This window comes from Eschrichtius robustus, chromosome 14 (assembly GCF_028021215.1).
Source record: "Eschrichtius robustus isolate mEscRob2 chromosome 14, mEscRob2.pri, whole genome shotgun sequence".
NCBI lineage: Eukaryota > Metazoa > Chordata > Mammalia > Artiodactyla > Eschrichtiidae > Eschrichtius > Eschrichtius robustus.
In genome coordinates this window covers 2,776,083-2,795,050 of record NC_090837.1, presented here as the reverse complement: position 1 = coordinate 2,795,050, position 18,968 = coordinate 2,776,083, and the positions used below count along the sequence as shown (strand labels likewise).

Here is an 18,968-nt window from a genome sequence, read left to right as displayed (position 1 = left end):
TGACATGCAGAAGTATCAGGGCCGCTCACCATGGAAAAGCAGCAGGAAAATCCAGGCTCTTAGGCAAATCTGCTGATCTCAAAATAATGACAAGACATTCACCGCGAAAGCCACATAGAACATATTTACAGGCCACGTGTACCACCTGACACCATCTGTCAATCAAAAGCCACACCCCTGACATCCAACTACAGGAAGAAATCCGAAGGCTTTTAAAAAAGATATTCAATATCTTTAAGTTAACCTTAAAAATGCATTCGAATACACAGTAGGTGCAGACAAATACTGTTTGATTCCACTTATACGAGGTACCTAGAATAGCCAAACAAGTACATTGGTAGATGCCATAAGGGGGGGGGGGGAGGGGCACGAGGGGTGGGGATGGGGAATAGGGAGTCAGTGTTTAATGGGGACAGAACTTCAGTTTAGGAAGGTGAAAAATTTGGGGACTTCCCTGGTGGTGCAGTGGTTAAGAATCCTCCTGCCAATGCAGGGGACACGGGTTCGAGCCCCGGTCCGGGAAGATCCCACATGCCACGGAGCAACTAAGCCCGTGAGCCACAACTACTGAGCCTCTGCTCTAGAGCCCACGAGCCACAACTGCTGAACCCGTGAGCCACAACTACGAGCCCACACACCTAGAGCCCGTGCTCCGCAAGGAAGAGTAGCCCCTGCTCTCTGCAACTAGAGAAAGCCCACGCACAGCAACGAACACCCAATGCAGACAAAAAAAAAAAAAAAAAAATTCAGGTGGATGACGGTGAGAGTTGCACAACAATGTGAATGTACTTAGTGCCACTGAACTGTACAGTTAAATATGGTTAAAATAGTATGTTTTATATTATGTGACTTTTGACCACAACAAAAAAAGTCTTTTTTAAAAAAGATTCTTGTAATAACGTATAATGGAAGAGAATGTAATAAAATAATATGTATTTATATATTTACATATATATGTATAATTGAATCACTTTGCGGTACACCTGAAACTAACACAACATTGTAAATCAACTATAGTTCAATAAACATTTTTTTAAAGGATTTTTTTCTTCCTTATCAGTTGAAGGCATATGGCACCCTACTGCTTTATTTGCTTTGCATCCTTTAGAATCACGAGGCTTACTTTTAAATTCCAATCATTAAAAAATAGTATAAATGTCCTTTCCCTATCAAAAATCTCTTTACCACATCCAAAATAATTCTGGAGAAATTACTTTAGGATAGTTAAAAGGTGACATTTGGCACAAATGTACACTGCAAGCTTTGGTCCTTCCCAAAATGTAAATATTAGATTATCTATAATACCAGAATATCCTGGAAACTGTTCTTCCACATTGTTTTAAGGTTACATTTATCTGAAGTACAGGCAAAACCCAACTCACTAATGTGTATTGCCTAATTAAGGAATTCAGCAGAACACTCGATTTATGAGGACCAGATATGTAGAAATTAAAGGGAAAAGTCAGAACTCAATGGTAAGCTGCTTTTACACTTCTGTACACCAAAATCACTGTTTTCCCTCCTTTTGTTGACACAGTTCCCTTGAAAATGTAAATAATATTATTTAAGCTGTTCTTTCTCCCTTTCAATAGAATTCTCAGTTGTTTCACTGATCTCACATTTCAAAATATTGAATGCTTGTAAAACAAGCAATTGTGTGTTTTGATGTTTGCTTTTAACAGCCCATAATGCAAATATTTATTCACAACAGTAATTTCCATTGTGCATAGTTTTTACATCTAATTAAGGACTCTGAAAAATTACAATCATTCAAACAAAAGCATACAGTGCATTTAAACAAACATCAAAGGATAATGTAACTTCTCTGAGAGGGGACAATTCTATACTGGGAGTTGTCGTCTGGGCAAGAATACAAAATTCTCTTTAAGGCTACATATGTGAATATTTTCATATTAGGGTGGAAATGAAAATGACACTGAGAGTGGAATATTGCTATTTATATCAAGCCTCCAGCATCCATCTCTCCACTTCTGGTAAAAGTATTCTGAATTATTTTGCATAAACTGCCTCTCATTTTCTTATCGGGTGGTCTAGGTGGGTTCCTACTCCAGGCTCCAAAGGGGAGCTTATTGGCTAAACTTGAGCCAATCAGGCTGCACCTATCCCGTCCTTCTGTGCTCAGTCACAGATTCAGAAGACTCACAGAGCAATGTGGACCTTTAAGAGGCAGGTCCAGAACTCTGATGGAACTGTTGAGAGATACGCTCTATTTACTGAATTTACGGTAAAGAGGTGTAATTCTGAGCTGGGGAAGCATCTTGCTTAAATGAAGGACAGCGTGCATTAGAACAGAACCAATACAGTTAAAGAGAAGCAAAGAGAGTCTAGGTCCCTTTGGCATCACATGAGCACCTGGATCAAGCCTTGCCTGATGTCAATCACCCCCAAGAGACTGTTAATGTTTACCAAGCAAATATTGGGTCAGCCAAAAAGTTACACCCGAATGAACTTTTGGGCCAGCCCAATACATTCTCCTCTACATTTCCCAGTCCTCCCTGCAGTTAGACGGAGGCCCTGTTTCTAATGCTGGTCAATGGGATGTGGGTACAATGAAGCCATTTCCAAATGTGGACTTTAAATGCATCCCACGTAATCCCCTAAGTCCTCTCATCCCCTACTGTCATGTGTTCAAAATGGCATAACTACAAAGTCGAAGAGGGTCAACTAGACTCTAACCAAACAAGAAATAAACCTTTGTCAAATTAAGCCACAGAGACATGGGTTTTTACTCATCTATATATTACATATGTAATATATATATGTGTGTGTAATGTATGTATGTATGTTTTATATATATGTGTGTGTGTGTGTATATATATATTACAACAGAGCTTACCCATCATACTAGCCCATCCTCACTAATGTATCCCTTAGGCAATTTTAGATTTTTGGTTTTGTACCTGCACCCAAAATATGTCTAGTTATTCATCACTAGAAAGTATTTCCTTAAATAAATCCAACTCAGGCAGAATTCTCCCATCCAATCCGTGGCTTCTCGGGGAAGCCATGCACTCTGCTTCCTAGTCCAAAATAGGAGTCTCAGCTGAAGACCTGCTTTGACTTCTTCCTTCACAGCATGTGTTAAAGGCTGACTGAGGAGAGTAATCTAGAGGCCTTTGGGAGGATAAAACGGTACCTCCTCTTGACAGCCTCCAGTTCAAAGAAACCCAAGGAAGACTTTCAAATCCTAGAAGACCGTCTAGAAAAGCCAAAACTGAATCAGCCATTAATTGAGCACATGTTCACCAACGCCATGACCAGCAACATGAGAAACACACAGTAAGGGTCCTTGTTTCCTTCCCACAGTCCTCTTGGGAAGAGAAAAGTTACACAGATGAGATATTTTAACATGACTTTTTGCAAGGTCGCTGAAATCAATTTTAACAAGATGAGAGTTTCTCTGGATACCGAAGACTGGCACATTTCACACCAATTGAGGGTCTCTTCTGGTGTGCCTTCCTGAACTGAAGAGGCTGGTGTCCTGACAGCAAGGTGGGCAGGGATCTCTTGATTCTTGGGTTCCAGATCTGTCTTGGGTGCCACTGAACAGATGCACCCAATCTGAAACCCAGAGAGAGACAATGAGCAAGGAGAGGCAGCAGCTACACGAGATCAGTCCTTCTTGCAGAGGGCAGAAGAGTGCTTGGTTCGGTGGGGACCGCCCTGAGGGAGGGTAGCACTGGATCCTATGGGAGCTGAAAGGAAGGCAACGGTGATAGCGGGATCTGGACCAGAACAGGAGATGTTGTGGTTGGGGGTTTCTGCTGTTCCTCCCCCAGCCTGGGTCCCTGGTGTGCACGGCGGGTCTATACACCCCCTCACACAATTCAGGAAATCCATCTCTGCCAGAGCAGATTCTGTTGTCAGCAACTGAGAACCTTGGCCGACAAAGAAAAAGCAAAGACCCCAGAAAAGATCTCTTAAGGGTTCTAAGGGGAAAATTCCTTCCTCTCTCCGCTTAATCAAACACGTGTCCATACCTGTATTCGTTGGCTTACCCGAGACAGGTATGAGTTCACGTCTCAGTCTCCAGCACTTCGAGGGCAGAGGTGATTTCATATTCATTGACACATCCTCAGAGCCTGTCTCACTGTGTTTGCAACTTGCCCTCAACAAACTAATTGTTGGATAAATAGATCAAAGCCCTTGGTGCTTAGTACGGGTGAAAGTCCCTGTGGCAGACAAAGTATGAGAACTAGGTCAATCTCAGGGCTGAACTTGAAGAATTTTTGCTGTATTTAAGCAGCAGGGGCCCTTTTAGTTCTATCAACGTCACAGAATCAAGGAATTCAGGTTTATTTGTTTTTTAATAAATTTATTTTATTTATTTATTTTTGGCTGTGTTGGGTCTTCGTCACTGTGCATGGGCTTTCTCTAGTTGCAGCAAGGGGTGGGCTACTCTTCACTGCGTTGCGTGGGCTTCTCATCGCGGTGGCTTCTCTTGTTTCGGAGCACGGGCTCTAGGCACACGGGCTTCAGGAGTTGTGGCACGTGGGCTCACTAGTTGTGGCTCGCGGGCTCTAGGGCGCAGGCTCAGTAGTTGTGGCGCACAGGCTTCATTAGTTGTGGCACGCGGGCTCTAGAGCACAGGCTCAGTAGTTGTGGTGCACGGGCTCCAGTAGTTGTGGCACATGGGCTCAGTAGTTGTGGCCCGCAGGCTCTAGAGCGCAGGCTCAGTAGTTGCAGTGCATGGGCTTAGTTGCTCCACAGCATGTGGGATCTTCCCAGACCAGGGCTCAAACCCGTGTCCCCTGCATTGGCAGGCAGATTCTTAACCACTGTGCCACCAGGGAAGTCCCAGAACTCAGGTTTAAATGTCCACCTGTTGTTTTGATTCTGTTCTATAACAGTGTTTCCCAAACAGCATGTCCTGGAGAGATTTCATCTTCCCAGGTAACTAAATCACATCCTTCTCACTGAATTTCTAAATGCATTTTCATTTTCCCTCATAACCTTGAAGCTGCAGGCTCTTTACCTCCACATTATCTGTTGACCGGAGTCCTCTTCACATAGCATCCCCAGGAGCACCCACTGTAAGCAATTCTGCATCTTCCCACTGGCCACAGACTGTATGACCTCACCCGCTCCAACTGCACAGCCTTCAAGAGGCAAAGCATCGCAGGGCCCTGGACCGCACTTGGAGGAAAACAGCTTCGGGGCCTTAGAAGCCACATCCTCGATGTGACTCTCTCCATGACACATTTTGAATACTTTTCGGGGCCACCAAGGCACTCAGCAAAGATAGTGGGGTACAGCAGACACCCACAGTGCCATCGCTAAGGGCATCAAGGTTCAACAAAACAGATGCTTTCACGTATCGCTAACACCTGTACAAAAAGGTAATAAGCCTGTCTGGAAAAGAGCTTGTCAACAAAAGCTCTACCCATACTCTTTGGCCTGCCTGGTAATTAAATAACTGCGACTCTCTTTAAGAAAGTAACTCAAAGCAAAAATTATGCACAAAGATAATTATTTCCTCATAATAGCAGAAAACTATAAATTATATAATTGTGCAACAAGAGCTGAAAATTTTCAGCTATGGCGCAGACATTAAAAATATATCCCTGATACATTTTTAAAACATGAAGAAATGCTTATATAAACATATGAACTCAAAAATGTCAAAAACCAATTATGTGTCCCAGAGACAGTGTGAACACAACTGCTTTAAAAATTCATAGAAAAACAACTAGAATGAAAGACATCCAACTGTTGAGCCAGTCATCTTCGGGTAGTGAGATTATTTTTACCTCTCCCTCATGTCAGGATTACTTTGAAGTAGCTTACAAAAAATAAATGCACTGGGATAGAAGAAGTAAGCAAGGAAGCAGACAAGAGAGACAGAAGAAGGAAAATAAAATAAAGCCAAGGATGAAGCTGAGTCACAAGATGTGTCTCTTAAATTCCTAGACTTATAAATAGCAAAGTTGGCTCAGAGACTCCTAGGAGTTCAAGCAAAGACAGACACTTGGAAATTCACTTAGAAAATTCACGGTGTTCATAGGATAAAGTGTAAACTCTTTCTCAGGATAAACACAGCTTTTTTTTTTTTTTTTTTTTTTTCCTGGTACTAAGGCCTGAGAAGTATTTCTTAGAAAAGGAACTTGGGAAAGAAACAGTTTTTGTTTGTTTGTTTGTTTTTTTAATTATATTTATTTTTTTATACAGCAGGTTCTTATTAGTTATCTAACTTATACGTATTAGTGTATATATGTCAATCAGAATCTCCCAATTCATCTGATAAAGTCCTTAAATATCCCTCCACTCTGTCTCTGCACACGTCCCTCTCAAGCTCCTGGCTGCTGTCCTTCCCCAGCTGGCATTTACGGCCCCAAGTTCAGCGGGCTGCACTATCCACTTATCTCAAGTGTTAGGCTGTTCTAACTTCAGACCTTTCCCAGAGCAATTCTGCCACACAGCATTCCTTGCTCTCTTGTGAACCTGCACCTCTAAGGAAGGAGCATTCCATCTGTTGTCACAGCCAGTCTCTGATACAGACGTCCACCATGGAGGGGCTGGGACGGGGTCCTGGGACGACAGCCTGCAGACCATACTCCAGGTCGACACTGGCCATCAGACACCATCAGGCACCCACGAACCGCCAAGGCTCAGTGCCACCCAGGAGTGTTTGCCCAGGGTGTTGACAAGGGTGCTGGAGTGAATGCAAACTCGGTCCCCAGCTTCAGAGAGCAAGAAACACACGTGTCTTCCTTTTTATGGGATGGAACTTCATTTCTATTTGGATTCCCCATTTCACCCAGTAGCCAAACAATATCCCCCGCCTCCGATTATTACAGAGATCACGTGTAAGTTCTGAAAGATTCAAAGTGCCCGTGACAACCAGGGAGGGTTCACTTCAACGACAGACTTTGTCATTGGTCCAAGTGGCATCCGGTCTCCTGCGGTCAGTCCAGGCAGACCACAGAGATGCCTCCGTGACCTTGACCTCAAGGCCGCCTCAGGCTGATTGGGCTTCCTTCCGCCACGTCTGCTCCAGCTTCCTCGGCTGATCTGGAAAATATGCTGCCACTCTCAGCACCTCGCTGGAGCTCACTGCCCAGTCACTGCACACAAACATGCCTTCTGCTTTTTACAGCAGGTTCTCTTCCTCTATGAATCTCCAAATGTATTTAGAAAACCTAACTTACATTGCTCTAACTCATCCTTGGAGTGAAGTGACACAGAGCATCTCAAAAGCACTCTGGCATCTGAGCTAACCTCTAAATCCTCCTTCCCTCTCCCCCCGGTGAAAAAATATTTACTGAGGTGAAGAAGGAGAGGGTGTGCCAAGAAAACACATGCCCGTGAACATATGTTTTTCCAAATCTTTTGTCTTTTGCTGGAAATCTAAAGTCAGGAACCTGGCTTTTCTGTCCTGGGCTTTCTGCTGTAGCCAAGAGGCAGTGGTTGCCATGTTTCACCTGCTAAAGAGATGAGACTTAGAGGCTGATGAGGATTAAGGGCAGGCAGAGAAATGGCAACATCAACATCGGTTTTGATATCAAAATCTTTTCCTGCCACAATGTCCTAAGAGATTGTGTCCAGAACCTTGAGAACCTCAGCGAGTTAGTTATATTATAACTTAAGCATCTCCCCACCTACCAACATGGCTTTCCCGACCAAACACACAAACAAAAACAACAACAACAAAAGTGAAGTCTGACTGCCACCTTCTTTACTTAGTGAGTCTGCTCAGCGATTCTCCCATAAACATAAAAAGATACTATTTTTCACATGAGAAAAATAACCAATGTCGCTAACGGCTAAAAACTCTTTGTGACTGCCTGTCTTTTCAAATGTATATCGAAATCTCATTCCTAGGCTTTAGTTCAGAGAAAGAGAGAGAGAAAAGTTTTTATTCCCTTTCAACTGTTTCAAATATATTTCTTAACCTTCGTTACTGCTGTCCTGACAATATGTACTTAATCTCTTTTTGAATATATGTCACAAATCTTTTTACTTTAAGTTCAAGGGCCTTCCTCCCCTATAGATTAATTTCTGGAAGCTGATGGGACAGACATCTTGGGTGATAGGTCTGTATAAAAGGGACCCTTTGAACCCTCCTACACTGTTGGTGGGAATGTAAGTTGGTGCAGCCACTATGAAAAACAGTGTGGAGGTTCCTCAGAAAAATAAAAATAAAATTACCATATAACCCAGCAATTCCACTCCTGGGCATATACCTGGACAAAACTATAATTCAAAAAGATACATGCACCCCTGTGTTCACTGTAGCACTATTCACAATAGCCAAGACATGGAAACAACCTAAATGTCCATCGACAGATGAATAAAGAACATGTGGTACATATATATATACAATGGAATATTACTCAGCCATAAAAAAGAATGAAATAATGCCATTTGCAGTAACGTGGATGCAACTAGAGATTATCATACTAAGTGAAGTAAGTCAGAAAAAGAAAGACAAATACCATATGATATCACTTATATGTGGAATCTAAAATATGGCACAAATGAAGCTATCTATGAAACAGAAACAGACTCACAGACACAGAGAACAGAATTGCGGTTGCCAAGGGGGAGGGGGGAGGGATAAATTAGGAACTTGGGGTTAGCAGATACAAACTACTACATATAAAACAGATAAACAACAAGGTCTCACTACTGTATAGCACAGGGAACTATATTCAGTATCCTGTGATAAACCATAATGGAAAAGAATATAAAATAAAGAATGTCTATCTGTGTATAACTGAGTCACTTTGCTGTACAGCAGAGATTGGCATAACATTGTAAACCAACTATACTTCAATTAAAAAAATAATAAATTTTTAAAAAAATCAGTACTCCGACACTTAAAACATTAATAAATAAAATCTAAAAAGAAGCCAAATCTTGAAAAAAAAAATAAATTAAAAAGTTGACCGAAAAAATTAATTAAAAAAATAAATAAAAGGGACTCTTAAAACTGACATTTAAGTGAAGACGACCCTGGCTTCAGGTTGCTGGGTGATCCTCTTAATCCTTCCTAGATTTTTTTTAAAGTAGATTTTAAAAAATAAATGACGAAGTGATACAGGAATATCCTGAGTCTTTGGTCTCATGTCACGACAAATCCACGCTGGATTCCTGTGATCACCACTCACTTCTGCTGGCACCTCCACAACAATCTCCCCGTAATTCATTCAAGCTTGTTGTCTGGCATCAGAAGTCAAACTCACCAATCCATATGTTCACACAACCCAACATTCTCCTTTTGGAAACAGGAAAAATATTTGTCTGCCTTCATGCTACATGCTTCTTCTTCGTTCTTTACAATTTTACTAAAAAGCTACCCAGACTTTCAGTCCCGGTGAAACAGAGGTCACGTCAGTCTCCCCTCCCCCAGGGCCCACGCATGTTAGCGAAGCGGATGAACGATGGGATGCTGGGATTCAGAGACCACAGCCGAAGACTCTTCAGCATTCTGGCCTAGGAGACAACCACACAATTTCACATCATCAGATCACCCCCTCCACCTCTGTAACAGCCTTGGGATTAAAATCCATGTTTTAGTTCCTTTTAGGTATCATTCCCGATTGCTGCTGGGAAAATGAAGGCTGGGAAAATTAAGAAACAGGGCATTCACTTATTCATTCCTTCAACAAACCATGAGCCACATCCAAGGCTCAGAGCTGAAACTCCACGGAAACCCCTCTGCACTCAAACTTCAGCACGTCAGGCCCCACATGTAATTTTTGCCTGACAAATGGACTCATTTTTAGTTATTATATACAATCACGAGCAGAATGTAAAACGGTTAACGGTGTGGGCTGAGGCATCGGAATTCAGACTGTGACACTTCAGTTCTAAGAGCTTGGACAAGTTACTTCTCTGAGTTTCCATTTCTGCATCTATAAAATGGGGTGAATAAAATCTAACCCATTGGGTTTATCTGCAGATTCACAAAAAACACTTCCAGCAATCACTCAGTGCAGTGCCTGGCATACAATTTTAAATTACTTTAAAATTCGCTGTTATTATTATCGACAAAAGTATTTCCTGCAACACTCTGAACTACTGGGGGGGAAAAAAAAAACAGCATCAAACCATTTTACTGCTGTGCAAAGCTTCTTTCAGCAATAGTCTACAGTCTTAAGGATACTTAAAAATTTATTGAGCCCTTGCAGGGTCCAAAAGCACTAAACTCAATACTGAAGAGGAATCAAAGGGAGAAAAATACACAGAGGCCGTCTCTAGAGGTACTTAAAATTTAGGAGAGGAGACAGAAAATGGTTTTAGAATGTGTCACCCCCGTAGAAGGTTGAAAAGTGCCTCCCCACCCTCACCAAAAGATATCTGCGCCCAAATCCCTTGAACCTGTGAATGTCACCTTATCTGGGGGAAGAGAGGGGGAGAGGGGTCTTTACAGGTGTGATTAACGTAAGACGGGAGATGATCCGAATTATTCCGGTGCTCCCTAAATGCAACCACGTGAGTCCTTACATAAGAGGGAGGCGACGGGAGGTTTTAGACACAGAAGAGAAGGAGCCATGAGGACAGACCCAAGAGAGATGGGAAGACACTGCCTTGAAGTGACGTTGCCAGAAGGTAAAGACCGCCGGCAACCATGAGGCGCTGGCACGATTCTCCCCTAGAAGTCTCCTGCCAACACCTTGATTTGGGCCCAGGGACACTGATTTTGGACTACTGGCCTCCAGAAGTACGTGAGAATGAAGTTCTGCTGTTTTAAGTCACCATGTTTGCGGTCATGTGTTAAGGCAGCCACAGGAAATTTACGGACCCTCTGATTAAAATCCATCCGTACCCTCCTTCTACTCCTCAGCAGTGCCTGGGAAGGGGCGACCCCAGAATTCATCCCCCGCCTGGACCATTCTGAGAGTGAAAGAGGCTGCTATTACTAGCCTCACCAGGATGCCATGGGCAACTGGTGCTGGTCCAGGTGAAACAGGACGTGCCACGGATATCCCCACACCCTACCTGACCGCTGCCCATCTCTAGTTCACTTCCCACCCTGTCCTTTCATGCAGTACCACAAGCTCCACGGCTCTCTCTCCCGGCCACGCTGGCCCTCTGGAGTCCCCGTACGTGTCTGCACCCTCCCACTCACATGCCCCCTCCCTGTAAACACCAACCCATCCCTCAGAGGCTCTAAGTCCAATGCCAGCATACCTGCGCTCAAAGATGCTTGCCCTGTCCCTCTAGCACATCGCAGTTGAAAGTCTACATTCCTTTACATAACATTTTTATACAACGTATAATTACATTTTTATGTAATTAACACCTTTCTCTATCTCCTCTATAAACTACCAGTTCTGGCAGAACAGTAACCGTATCTGTGTGGGTTTTTCTCACTACTGTAATCCTATGGCCAGCATGGCGTGGGGTATACAGTTGGTGCTCCAAAAGCAGTTATTACGATAAAATAAGGAAGGAGAGGGGACCAAGAAAACCAGGAGAGGAAAGGAAGAGGGAACTGAACACCGAACTGGTGGGTCTTGAGCCCATGACTTAAAACCGTGGACGGTGTGTGCACTTTACAAGCTAGAGGAATGCCTGGCAGTGAACTATCCTGAATCGAGCGACACTTTAGTACGTTCCTAACCCTGTGTCCTCAGAACACCGGCAAAGAGTTCTTGCAGAATTCCATGCTCACTCAAAGCCTGTGGCCTTTATTATTTGTTGAATCATCAAATTTTATGGATTTATGGATGAAGGAATGGATGGATAGATGGATATACAAATGAAGGGATGGATGGATGGACGCATGGAAGGATACATGGATGGATACATAGATGGATGGCTAAAGACTGGTTGAATAAATGGGTGAATGGATAAATGGATAGATGAATTTAAAATATAGGGTAGTATAAGCTTCTGCAATAGGGTATTTTTGGAGTTTTTGTTTTGTTTTTCATTTTTTCTCGGCTTTCAGAGTTGAACTAAATTAAACAGATCTTAATACTTAGAATTCTAAATTCCTATGCCTTTAACTATTTTTTATAAGATCATATTTAGTACCTAACTTTTTAATTCAAGAGAAATGAAACTTCTTGGTCTCCCCATTTCCTCTCCTTTTAATTTTGAGTGTTTAAATGTAAGCAGTAAAGTTTAGTCTGTCTCTCTCTGTGTCTCTGTCTCTGTCTTACTCTCTCTCCCTATCTCTCTCTCTCTCTCACACACACACTCACACACCCCAACGCGCTCCCTCCTGGATACTTCTTCCTCCCCTGAGAGCCCGGACGAGGCCGTCGCTGTAAACCAAAGCTCCTCCCAGGCCAGAGCCGTGGGGGGATATTTCCCAAATCAGAGGTGATGCTCAGCCACCCAGATGCCTCACTTCTGACCTAAGAGGGACGCTATCAACGTGGAAACACTCTGCGCGAAGGTGCCCTCACGAAGCCACTGCCCAGGAGGCTGGCTGCACTCTGCCACGGGATGCAGGCAGAGCACGTGCCCAACACGGCCCACGGACGGGGGTCCATCACCGCAGCAGCTCCTCTGCCGGGATCCCAGACCTCTGAGTGTCTGCTTCTCAATGGCATTTGCAAGAGAACGTAACTCTGGGGGATGCAGGTCAGGGTCATCACAAGCAGCCTACATGGTGCCACCTTCCTGACTTTGTACTGAAAACCTGCCTGGCTCTTTGCCCATCTCTAGTCTCATTAATTTGTCTTTGGGCCCCTTTACTTTCCATGCCCTGTCCCCCACCCCCATGAAGCGAACAGCAACATGTTAAAACACATCTGCAAGCTGGCACAGCTGTAATCTGCATCAGGTTCCCCAGGAAGACTAGACTCTTAAGCATAAAACACAAACTCTCTGACCACTTAATATAAGGCTGTTCTCCAGGAAAGGCTGGGACTGCACAACAGTGCTGGTAAAAACTTTATGTTTCATAGGAGAGTTCCCAGGTCCCAAGGGATAGAACTGCAAGCGATGAAACTTTATTTGATTTGCAAGAGATCTATGAGGTTGCTCTATGACCAATCACTTCCTGCTCATAAAATTTAAACATATGGGTTCAAAGACGTTAGCCTGGTAATGAAAATGTGCACATCTGTTCCTTCAAGTCTTCATCTTTGGAAAGAACTCAGGCAATGCAGTAAATATAAAAATATGCTGAAACACATCTTTAATATTTGGTAATAATCTCCACCTTTCCATCAGACCCAGACAAATTAGGCACTTTGGATGGTGTGTGTCTATGCATATGTTTCCTTCCAATTAAAATTCTCTTAAATATAGTCCATCTTGGATTTCAAGCTTTTTTAGAACTTTCAGGTGGTCGGAGGATCTGAGAGGGGAAAGTGATGTGAACATATGGGAAAAAGAACTGAATGGTCCATGTATTTAGAATTCATATCTGCACCAGGAAATTTTCTACAACTGGAAGGTTTCAGGGCTGTGAAACTCAAACTATGTCATAGGCTGGGCTCACAGCATCCTTCCACAAGCCGAGACCTCCACATCAGAGTTCCTCATGTTAAGGACATTTTCAGTGTCTCCACTTGAAAAGTTCCGAACTATCAGGGGAAATACGGTTCTCTTCAACCCTGCTCAGTCTACTAAAGGAATCAGTAACAGAACTATGTGTGTACCTAACCGAGGAAACATAATAGTTAGGTCATATTTACAAAGCTATTCTGTACCTTAATAAAACCTTGTTATTGCGGCATAAAAACAGAGAAGTCTATTCCTATTATCAAACCAAGCGACAACCAATAAAAAACATGCCTCGTGGCCACAGGCAAGTCTGCTGGGCTGTTGCTGCTGTGGATCTGGGGTTTTTTAACCTCACGTCTGCCCGGGGTGGAGTCACTGAATTCATCGAGCTTTTCTTCCGTTTCTTGCGCACATCACAAATCCCCGAGGCGCTGGTCCTCAGAATTGTTCTAACTCATAGTTAGGAGACAGGAGCCCATTATGACCGCACTTGAAAAGACAGCCAAGCAGGGTGGGCATAGGTCAACCTCTTCCTACATCACACCAGCACAAAAGCCGGCTATTGTCAGATCTAAAGCAATGTAACCTCAGTGATGCCTGAAGAGCTCAGAGAACAGAAAATTCCTGTAATTAAAAAGGCTCTGTGCATGATAATTGGCTTTGAAGTTTCTGAGAGCCATCTCATCTCAAAAATCTTCTCAGGAAAAAACAACTCTGTTTACAGGGATTTGGGGACACACATGAGAGACTGCTAAAACGCTCCGCTTTGCTCCTGATACATTTCTCTGTAGGAAAGAGGCCCCTGTGGGGCCCACACAAATAAAGAGACCCGATCAGTAAGGAGAAAGAATGGCTGGTCCTTTCTACAACCTCCGGTGTGAATCGAATTACTTCCCTTCAAGGAATTCGTGTCCTGAGCTTCCAAACTTGCTGTGCCAATGACAGACTGGGATGGAGACAGATGAGGAGGCAAGCAGATGCGGAATCCCCGCCTTCCTCACAGCTGCAAGTCAGGGGCTCTGCTGGGATAACGCAGGTGACAAGCAGGGTTTAAACTCCGCGTCCAACCTGCACGGATGCTGCCACCGGACAAACAGCCACAGAAGGCAAAGGGAGAGAGAAGCCTCTCTTAGAGAAACGCAGGGCCACCTCTCCGGAGCTAGCCCCATGCCACAGGCACCGGAGCCCACGACGCACGCGACAGCACTCCCATACAGAGGCGTGCTCCGGCATGATTTCCTCACGGGTCCGTGCCAGTAGGAAAAGTCAAGCCCAAATTCCGGAACCTTTCCAGGAGGTCCCTTCAGTCCCTTCCTCTGACATTCTGCTCAGCCCTCCCAGTGCCCACCTCTCCTTTCAAGATTCTCCACGGCCCCCTCCCAGAATGGAACATGCGGTCGGGCGAACAAGGCTATTTTTCCGGCCCTGGCGGTCTCACTCAGGGCCTCCAACCCCAGTCTTTCCGGGGAGGCACCTGCTACAAAGGGGCAGCGGGCAGGACCTCGGCCGCCGCACGCGCGCGCGTGTACACGCACAAACGCACACCCACACCCACTCTGCCGGCCACCCCCATCCATGCACGCCCTCCCACACACTCACTCCCAGCAAAGTTCGTCCCGGGGCCCCAGGCGGCGGCGGCGTCCCCTTACCTTTGGAGAAGAGGGCGGCCAGGATGACGAGCACGGGGGACCAATGGTGCCACAGCGTTCCCATCGTAGACGCGCACATCCCGGAGACCCGGAGCGCAGACCTGCGGCTCCCCGGCGCCGTCTGGGCGGTGAAGACACAGTCGCCAAGCGCTCGGAGGACCGGAGCGGGCCAGGAGGGCGAGGGAGCGCCGGGCTAGGGGCGCGAGCGGCCGCGGGGCCCTGCGTCCTCCTCGCGCCCGTCCATGGCCTGCGGGAGGCGGCACCGCGCGCCGCTCCGGAGTTGCTCTCCCGAGTCCAGCGCGCGCGCAGGCAAACCCCACCTCCCTTTCACCCCCACCAGGATATTTTTACTTTCATCCACGCGGATTTGTTCCTTTCCGTTTACCCAGCGAGGACTGGCCCCCAAGTGGCCCCCAAAGGGCGCCTCCGGGAGCGCGAGGACGCGGGGCGGGCGGCTCCGGGTGGGCTAGCGGGCGACGGCGGGGCGGCGGGGCGGCGGCGTCCGGGGCGGAGGCGGCGCGGGGACCTCCGGCCGGGTGGCCGGGCGCCCGGAGCGGCGCGGAGCGCCCGGGCGCACAGCCCCCATCCCGCCCGGCCGCGCCACGGGGCGCGCGCCGGCGCCCAAAGTTTGGCGGGGCGCAGCCACTGCCCGCGCCGCCCACTCCGGCCCGGCCCCGGCCCCGACCCCGGCTCTGGCTCGAGGGGCCCTAGGCGCGCGGCGCGCACGGCCGGCTCCGGGGACGCGAGGCTGCCCTCGGCGCCGGAGGGAGGTGCGCCACCCGCGCGCGGAGGAGGACCCGCAGGCCCGGGGACCTCGCCGCCCGCGCGCCGCCCGCACTCCGCCGAGCCCGCCTCCGGCACGGACGCGCGCGCCACGGAGCCCCGTGCGGGCTAGGGGTCTGCCTTAAAAATTAGTCTTTTTTAAAGAAGCCCCACCCTTTCGGAGTGACAGCCGCGAGCCCCAATCCGCACAGCCAATCCCTCCTCCCCGGGTCTGCCCCTCACCCACCCTCCCGGCCACCCCGCCCTGCGCGCGCGAGCGGGAGGGGGGCGCCTGGGAGGCGGGCGAGGACCGGGCGGGTTCCGCCCGCTCGGAGGAGGCGGGAGGGAGCTGCCCGCTCGCCCAACAGGTGTCAGGATGGCCTTCTCTCGCTCTTCAGACCTCAAGCTAAAGGCAAGTCCCACAGCCTGGGGGTTTCTAAGGCTCTCCGCCTGCCAGTGAATACAAAGATGCCTGTAGAGGCCCTCACCCCCGCGCCTCAATCTCTGGGTAGGAGGACCTCTGACTTGCCAGGCGTCCTGAGGGTCATGCTGACCCCACCCCTATCCTGGAATGACCACCAAGTCAGTGATCCTGAAAGAATCCCGTCCTGACTCCCCGCTGGCCCATTTGGAGCCGGGAATGGATCCATTAAGGGCCAACTCGGCCTTGAGAAGATAAGAGAGAAGTTCTTTATTTATCTTTCCTGAATCCCTCATTAAGACACCCCGGAAACCAAGGCCACAAAGCATCAGCGTATGATTTTAGCCCAAGGACTTACCCACGTGAGCCTTTGAATTAACCAGATCAGAAATCAGAGCGAGGGAAAGCGTTTTGGATATTTAAAGAATACTGCAAACCAACAACAACCAAGTCAAATAAGGTGAATTTACCTCAGCAGGTAAAAGTGGGTCATCATTCATCCGGCCAAGGGAGCCACAGAGGTTTTCGTCTAGATGCCGGTGGTTGCAAAATATACCAACACTTTAAGAGTGTTGGACTTCCCTGGTGGCGCAGTGGTTGAGAATCTGCCTGCCAATGCAGGGGACACGGGTTCGGGCCCTGGTCTGGGAGGATCCCACATGCCGAGGAGCAGCTGGGCCCGTGAGCCACAATTACTGAGCCTGCGCGTCTGGAGCCCGTGAGCCACAACTACTGAGCCTGCGCGTCTGGAGCCCGTGCCCCGCAACAAGAGAGGCCGCGATAGTGAAGGGGCCGGCGCACCGCGATGAGCAGTGGCCCCCGCTCGCCGCAGCTGGAGGAGGCCCTCGCACGGAAACGAAGACCCAACACAGCCAAGAATAAAAATATAAAAATAAATTAATTTTTAAAAAAAAAGAGTGTTTAGCTTTCAAAGTTTCAAAAGGTTGTCTGTCTGGGTTTCACTCCTGGTGACAATATGTGCTTCTACTTTATTCTATGTTTAATTTTCTGAGTGTCTGTCCTGTTTTTCTTTCCTTTATTTCTTAAACTTTCTGCCATTTCTCTTTGCATCTCTCTGCTATAAAAATTCTGAAGAATTTATGCAGCAAAGAACGTAAGAGATTATACATTTCAGTGCTTCTGAAACTTGAGTAAGTTTCGACATCACCTGGGACATTGAGAACCGCCCCGCCATTCATCAGGTCCAGGTGGTACTCAAGATTCTGCATTCCTAACAATTGCCAGGTGATGCTGATGATTTCCATCCAAGGACCACTGGTCTCGTCCACTATCCCTTCCACCTCAGTGAAAGGGAAACGGAGGCTTAGTCCCCGACACACCTTCCCCTGGCCTCTTGGTGGCAGAAACAGTAAACTGCACAAAATGCCAACTCTAGCTTGCCAGAGTCAGTTTCAATGTGAAACTGAGTCTATTTTAAAACATTTTTCCACTTTATTGACTAGGAACTAATGATCCCTATTCTTTACTCAAAACAATCATTTTATATATTCTAAATCAAATTGAGATATTCTTTTCCAGAATTGCAATCACTAGATACCTTTTTGGGGGGGGGGGAGGTGGTATGTCATTGCAAAAGATTTTCTCTATCTGCATCCTCAGGACTAAAGGTGGCTGACAGATTCCATGTTAAACCATTTCCCCATTATACACAGTTGGCTTACAAAGTTTTTTCTGCTCTTTGGTGTGGAAGCTTTTGGGGGAAGCCGCAACTCCAGATACCCGATCAGTGGCTAAAATAAGATGTAAGCATGGCTACTCACGCTCCAGAACGCTGTTCTAGCTAATACATCTAATCTTCTTTGGGTAATTAGCACAACTAATCCTGGGAGAAGCAGTGCCTTAGGAAGACTTGGAAAAGAAGGCTGAGGCCTGCCAGCTCTTTAGCTGTGTCCCAGGCCTCTGGGACCACTTCCCATCCGAAGTGCCTGCCTTGTGTCTCTCAAATTAATTGTGAGAAATCTGCTTTCCTCCAAGAATATGTGTTTCCTCTGCAAGGCCATAATCAATTTGTAAGCCTAATTTTGTCAGTAATTAAATAGTACTAATCGTTCGTGCTGTGTGGATTAGGCTATGACAGCAGGCAGTTTGGGTTGTCGTCTTTCCATAAAACAAAACGTTTTTCTGCGGCAGTTTCCAGAAAAATTAGGAGATGGTAAAGGTGGAATTCAAGGACTGAAGGGAACTGTCCCATTGGTGGTTAGAAGAGGGTTTGGGGTACCGCAAGGATGGGGCGTTCTTTAAAACGGAGTCAGTCCTCTTCCAACCCTTCTGATCACATTAAGGAGAAAGGCTCAGGCCTGAGCAACTCTTGGAAGAGAACTTTTCACAATTGCAAAGCCCTTGCTTTTAAAACAAAAGGCAGATCTTTCTGTCCAGAGTGACGATGTCTAGCTAGAATTTGTGAATGTGGTTGATTTTTACTTGAATTATTAATATGTTTGATGTCTCAGTTTCCCTTTAGTGATGTAAGTTGCCTTTTCAATTAAGTTACCTAAGTCTTTGAAGAATGGGCTGATTTCAAGGAGAACATTAAATCACTACTGATAGGACATGTGTCACCTTCCCCCCTTGACAAAAGTCGTGAAGATGGTGAGAAGTGCCTGAAGTCTGAGAATCATTGGGATGAAACGTGAGCTACCAGATCAATCCCTCCTGAGGGTGCAGAGGAACCTTTCTTTTCTTCT

The 18,968-nt window shown here is 46.4% G+C and overlaps 1 protein-coding gene across 1 annotated transcript in view; it reads right to left on the bottom strand.

The window, feature by feature from the left end:
• Positions 1-15,159, bottom strand: part of TMEM132D (transmembrane protein 132D) — a 683,845-nt gene extending 668,686 nt beyond the window's left edge. The window contains exon 1 of the mRNA XM_068563370.1: positions 15,081-15,159. Coding sequence (XP_068419471.1) covers positions 15,081-15,159 — 79 coding nt within the window. The remainder of the gene's footprint in view (positions 1-15,080) is intronic.
• Positions 15,160-18,968: the final 3,809 nt, after the last annotated feature.